The following is a 6,475-nucleotide window of genomic DNA, read 5'->3' as shown; positions in this document are numbered from 1 at the left end:
AATTAAGACTCCCAAAGAGGCGCAGATGTAAAAACTTGAATTCACCCTATCACATTGTTTTCTCGGCGTGAAGTGGCGAGGAGCCGCGGAGCCAAACGCACCGGCGGCTGCTGCCAAGGAGGGTTTTGTTCCTGCTCGCGCCTCCCTCCCTCCTCTCCCCACTCCACCCTCGGCTCCACAAGCCGTGCATCAGCCTCGCTGCCTCCTCAGCCTCTGCCCAAAAGTTTCAGCTCACTAACGCAGCAAGAATGAGCCCGATTTTATTCACAGGTCGGAGAATTGTACAGGGCCCCAGAAGAGCCCGGTTAGCACCCAGAAAATCCAAGGTGGGACTGGGGGGTCAGAAACAGCTCCTTGCCGCAGCGGTGGCGAGCTGTTAGATCAGCCCAAAGCATACCCACGCAGTTTCACTTTTACTCAGAAATGAAAAAAAGCTAGCTAAATATGTTTTCAATTTTTGCTGTCACTTCATGATGCTTACCACAAAAATATTCATGCTTTTCTTCCTAAGCACCATACTAGGTGAACTACACTTCAAAAAAATACAAAGTCTTTCTAATGAAATCATGAGTTGTCTACATCAAGAAAGGTCACTAACATTGTAGATTTATCTGGACAAAAATAGTAATAAAAGAAAACCTTGGAAATGTGTTTAGCAAAACTGTATTTAGGATATCAGCTGACTATGGAATAACACAGAATTTATATATTAGTTGCCATGGCTTAATGCGTATGCATACACTCATATTATTATTGCCATTTAAATTATAAAAGCAGGAAACAAATATATATTTTATGAATAATACATATTTTTATACATGTATATAAACATAAGTATATAAGAGTAAATAAATCTCATGCAAAACTGTTACATTTACCGTGTGTATTTTAAGGGCCCCGGTGCAATACTGATGGTGCATTAACAATCAGGTTCCTAATTGTCTGTGACATAACTGTCTTAAGGAACTAAAAATATTGACATGACTAAAAATTCCTTGTATTAAAATTTACACAGATGATCAGATTTCTGCGAGTATGAAATCAACTCAAACTAAACAGTTTTTATATCCTAAAAAGCTCCACAGTGTAAGGATACCTTGTGATCACTGACACGAACCCTCAAGCCAGCTGGAGTACTGTATGGAGCTGCACAATTTACGATAGAAAGACGGTACCTGCTCGCCCAAGAACTCAAAGGAGCTGGATCCTGCTGTCCTTCCTCCACAGCAGCAGGACAGACTGACAGGGCCTGGCAGCGCACCGATCAAAGCTGAAACGCGTGCTTACTAGGACACCTAAGGAAAGAAGCTATGTCCTAATTAGAGACCTGAGCATGTCTACAAATCTAAGAGATGCAGCAGGTACTTCATGGACATCTTATTCTGTAACTATATGAGAAATAAAGAAAAAAACTAAGATAAATGAGTCTGCGTTAAAAATGCATATAGGTCTTTTAACATTACATATTTTCCCTATGCTTATGTGCATTATCATGTTTATAACGAACAAAACAAAGGAATTCATGTTAAAAAGTGAGATGTCAAAATAAATTCTCCAGGCTTTGACCTCTGCGCATTTATAGAAACATATGCATTTCTACTTTATATGCGTAGTATGTATTCTTCTAGTATTTGGATACTACCCCACCTAAATCAAGTATTTCTCCATTTGTTTCAAGGAGAGTGCACTAGAAACCAGAAGTTTTAACTGAACAATCAGAACCCAGACCAAAATCAACTGCATAGGTTACAGCCAGCTACGAGGTTTGAAGGTGGCGAGGATAAAGAGCTTAGTCCACCATCCAAATACAAAGTTTTAACTTGAATTGATGTCAGGTTATAACTTTGAAATAGTCATCGATTTTTCAGTAGAAGAAAAACCCAAGCTAAACTGCAATCGGTGAGATCTTTGGCAGGCAAGGAGCTCTGTGTCCTGCGCCTCCCACAAGTGCCCATCCCGTCCAGGGAGCCACTGCAGTAATTTCATCGACAAAAACGAAGATCAAAGAATCCATGAAAATGAACTACAGCAGGGCCAAGCATCCCATAAACATCCCCTGCAGATGGTTGCCAATCTGCTGCTTAAAAACCTACAAGAAAAGAGCTTTCACATCATCATTAGGTGCCTGTTAGACTGTTTTCCATCTTAACATTCAACAAAAATATTTTTTTCTTGCAAATAAAGCTAATCCCTTCCTTCCCACAGGAAATATCAAGAACAACTGATAAACATTTTTTGTTGCAGCAATATTTTAGGTATTAGAAGGGAGAGTTCCTTCCTCAGACTTCTTTTATTCTAGTCCAGGAATACTCAATTCCCTTTATTTTTTTCTTAAATGCAATGTTATCTATTGTTTCCATTTAGGGGAATTTGCCGACCTATTTCTTAAAATGTGTTGCCCGAAATCACTGGCACTTGATAGAAGAATTATTTTCACATCTTGTATAAAAAATTCCTGCTAACCGTTACGTGTGTTTTGCTTTTTGCAATAGTATCAAGTTGCTCACCTCTGTGCAATCAGATGCTTTTTTCCCTCACGCATCTTGCACGATGGGGGGAACGGCTTGCTTTCACACACTTCGCTTCCCCTCATGTTCAGGATTTCACATTCCTTCCTACTGAATTTTAGCTTGCTGCTTTTGGATCACCTGTGCGACCTGCCTAATTACTGACTTCCGAGCACAGCTACCCGTTTGCGAGCACTGCCTGCCCATGCAGTAACCCCCGCAGGCCTCCGACTTCCCTGGTGTTCCCTCAAACACGTTAATGGATATTCTGAACCAGGACCGTGACATAACCTCAGGTATTGCACTGGAAAAGCCTTTTTAGATTTTTTCCCTCCAATTTTTTAGTAAGGGTGCCTTCACCCTATTTCCTTAGCATGTATTCAATTATTCACTTAAAGTCATAGAGCCAAATACGACGCTAGAATTACCGTGTTAGAGCTCTGCCTCCGTTCTGTGCCCGAATCACTAAACAACACGTTCCCCCTCAGCGTAAGAGCGTAAATCCATGTCTCCAAAAGTAGAAACTACACCAGCCTAAATTATCCATGACCTCATTTTTGAAACATAAACGCATCTGCCTTCGCTCTCCCAAACAATGCCAGCTTTCATTGCTTATTAGCCCAGGTCTCCCACAAACACTTTTGGCACTGTTACCTCACTCCTTAGCCAAGGGAAAAACACCTAAAAATATTTCCATCGAGCTGTTACTATAGCCTCCCAACCTCTCCCTGTGATTCGCCGTGCATGATGCTAACATAACAGCTTGCTGGCTCAAGAGAGGCGGCAAGCTGAGCTGTACGCATGGCCAGTCTACCCAAAACACGCTCAGCACCTCCTTCTGCCCACACTTGGGTGTTCTCCTGTTGCACCTTTAGCTCAGCTAAGCTGTAAGAGCTTGCAGTTATTGCTAGAGAGGAAACAAATCACACCGAGGTGGGCTTCACCCAACGCAAAGAGCGGCTGGTGTGGTAGCAGACGGGCACCGCATCCCACGAGGAGTGAGGCAGCGCTGCTGCCCAGGTCCATCACGCCTGAATCCAGCCCAAACCTATCTTAACATGCGTTCTGAGTATGATCAGCACAACTATCCACGCAGTACTGAAGGGATATGGTGTTTGAATAACAAAATAACTATACGTGTATTACAAAATACCTATAATCTTTCCATTCTACAGATAATTTGGTATTAGAAAAACTACAGGATTCAACAGCAGGTATATAATATAAAAGTATTTATTAACTTTCATGAAACAGAATATGGCTAAAAAAAAATCTTCTTGGGTCCCTGTTGAACTTTCTCTCTTTGCCCTAAGGAGGAGAATCAGTCTCTCACAGGAATTTGGGAAAAATTAAAAAAAAAATATTTAACCCAAACACAACCATCTTCTAGAAAGCCAAATGTGAAGTGAACTCTGAGCAACAGAAGTCAACCAGTGCATGGAAATAAAACCCCTGCCTCTACGTACAAATAAAAATACATAAAAAGTGGCAGAGATGATTTATTTCTATTATCAAAACTTCTAAAAACTTCAGTTTTTAAATAAAACATTTGCTGGGTGTAAATAGCACACTGCATAAAACACAGCTAAAGAAATTTAAATGTATCCATCATTTGAAGTCCCAAACCTAGCTTAGCCTACTAATGTATTTCTCCTGTGGATTCATGAGCTGATTGTATAGAATGCTTCCAAAAAAACCACCCTTCAGCAGGAGGAAATATGTATTTTTCTATTTTTAAGCTTTTAAAAAATATTTTTTTAATTTTAGCAAGGCCATCTTTCAAAAGCATATCCAACGTCAAGCTTGAAGAAAAAATTCTGCCTCTTTCAAAATAATTTGCAAACTTTATTGGATTTTTAAAAGCCTGATTACAGGACAAAACATGCATTAAGCATTTTGCTAAAATTCCAAAAACATAATTGCAGGATGTCATTATATTCAAAGGGTCATGTCCATAAATACCTGCAGCTTAAAAGCAGCCTGGCATTTTTTAAGAGCTTTAGTATCTGAAAAAGGCAAATGTTCCATACACTGTTCTTAAAATTCTGACATTACATTGCAATGGTTAAAGCAAGAAACAGCTCAACTGAAGACTACAGAAAATCCCTGTCTTCTCAGGAGGTCTACATTTGGTTATACAATACTACTCTGGAAACAGCACTTCACCAAAGGTCTGGCAATTGGCTTCTGCTTAAAACATACCCTGCCTCATAACATTCTTCAAAGGATTAAAACATAATTGATTCTGGCAGTACACATGGTCAGCATGATGTGCAGGGGGTTGCCAGTGGACATGGGGCCCTTACATAAAGGGCTGTTTTCTTTGTTTAAAATGGAAAAAAGAGTGGGAGGTGTGGAGAACAGTGAAACACAAAATGACTCAGAATCATAAAACATATTTTTTGAATCAGATTATTTCAACAACCGCATATGCAAATAGAAGGCTTCAAACGAGGACGGTGGCAGAGCTTCTGAATTGCTAAGGCAATTCACATATTCTTATTTCCATAAAAAAAGATAGAAGCTATAGTTATATACATCCTTCTAAGTATTCAGAGAATATTGCAAGTTGAACTCCAGAGAAGTGATCGGTATCAGTCTGAAAGTGACGGGGAACGGATTGATCGTGCACTGGCTGGACTATTAGAGAAAGCAAAGGGATCCTTTTCCTTTTCTTTATTATCATGTTTATGTTTATGCTTATGCTTATGCTTGTGTTTCTTCTTCTTTTTCTTGTGCTCATGGTGGTGATGGTGATGGTGATCACTATGTTTTGAGGAGTTTGATTCCTTGCTAAACACAGACAGTGGAGCTGCTGAGACAGGGTGCATGTTCACCTCTCCCAAAGATTGTTCTTTACCTAAAAAAAAAAAAAAATGGATATAGTGGGATTAATAAATGCTTAACTTGCATTGTTTTCAAACATAAGAAATTCCGAAAGATTAGATCAAACCTACATTATCATTTAAACATGCAAACACAGAATCTGCTGCTATACTTGTACCATTAGCTTTTTGTTTTTGTCAGAAAAGACTCTGAACACGCCATTAATGCTCCCGTACTACTGACAATTTTTACAGAGGAACTCCTTCCTCCCTCAAAAGTATAAATGTGTCCCAGGCAATTAGGAATTGTAAAGAGCTAAGAAGCTGCAAGTTATACTAGCTTCCAGAAATTCATTTTTAAACAGAGTAGGAAGGCCACTATACCATGAATAATGAAAATATAACTGCTTATGAAAACTAGGATATAAAGTGCAGGACTGGCACACGTTAAAGTGCAGTTTTGGGATGTGAACTCCTTTTAGTCAGGATCTAAAGCTCCCTGCAAGAACACACATTTTATGATATTGAACAGAAAATTAAATTGCTTTTTCCAAAAATTGCATCTTACAACCAATTTAGCCTATTTGAAAGATCATACAAACTTTTGTTCTTAAACAAAAAGCAAATCCCAATTACACCATCTTTATTAGTATATATTTCACAAATACACTAGAACTACTTATATATTGAGTAAGCCTGGTATCTGAATCTGAGGAGAGAAAACCTGATCCATGACCTCTCAATTCCTGAACCACTTTCTCATTCTCTCTTCGGCTCATTTAATAGTTCATTATTTCACACAAACTGCAATAGCTTCGATAGTAGGGATTAAAGGGCAATAATCTAATAACAACATTGTTAACGAGGGGAAACACTTGGAAGGTAGGAAAGCTCGAATTCCTTTAGGGAGAAATGGAATCAAATCACTCACGTTGCAAGAATGTGCTTTAACTACTAGACAAATATAGAAGAGCACCATCAGATTTCTGAAGGCAACTACTCCGTTAAGTTTTACTTAAAGTGGATTTTCTTCACAGCTGCTTAAAATGTTGGGTTCCCCCCCACCCCCCCTAGTTTTTGGTGAAAATATCCCTGTTAAATAACAGGGAATTATGTTATATACTTTGCAATTATCTTTTTCTG

The 6,475-nt window shown here is 39.1% G+C and overlaps 1 protein-coding gene across 2 annotated transcripts in view; it reads right to left on the bottom strand.

The window, feature by feature from the left end:
* Positions 1 to 3,722: 3,722 nt before the first annotated feature.
* The window catches only part of TAF2 (TATA-box binding protein associated factor 2), a 64,112-nt gene continuing 61,359 nt past the window's right edge, over positions 3,723 to 6,475 (bottom strand). For both annotated transcript variants that reach the window (XM_009471079.2, XM_087747097.1), the window contains one exon: positions 3,723 to 5,367. In XM_009471079.2, coding sequence (XP_009469354.1) covers positions 5,102 to 5,367 — 266 coding nt within the window. In that variant the 3' untranslated portion in view covers positions 3,723 to 5,101. The remainder of the gene's footprint in view (positions 5,368 to 6,475) is intronic.

The sequence above is a fragment of the Nipponia nippon genome, unplaced genomic scaffold (genome assembly GCF_047370975.1).
Source record: "Nipponia nippon isolate SJK-2023a ecotype South Korea unplaced genomic scaffold, ASM4737097v1 scaffold_1, whole genome shotgun sequence".
NCBI lineage: Eukaryota > Metazoa > Chordata > Aves > Pelecaniformes > Threskiornithidae > Nipponia > Nipponia nippon.
This window is presented reverse-complemented; position numbering and strand designations above follow the sequence as displayed.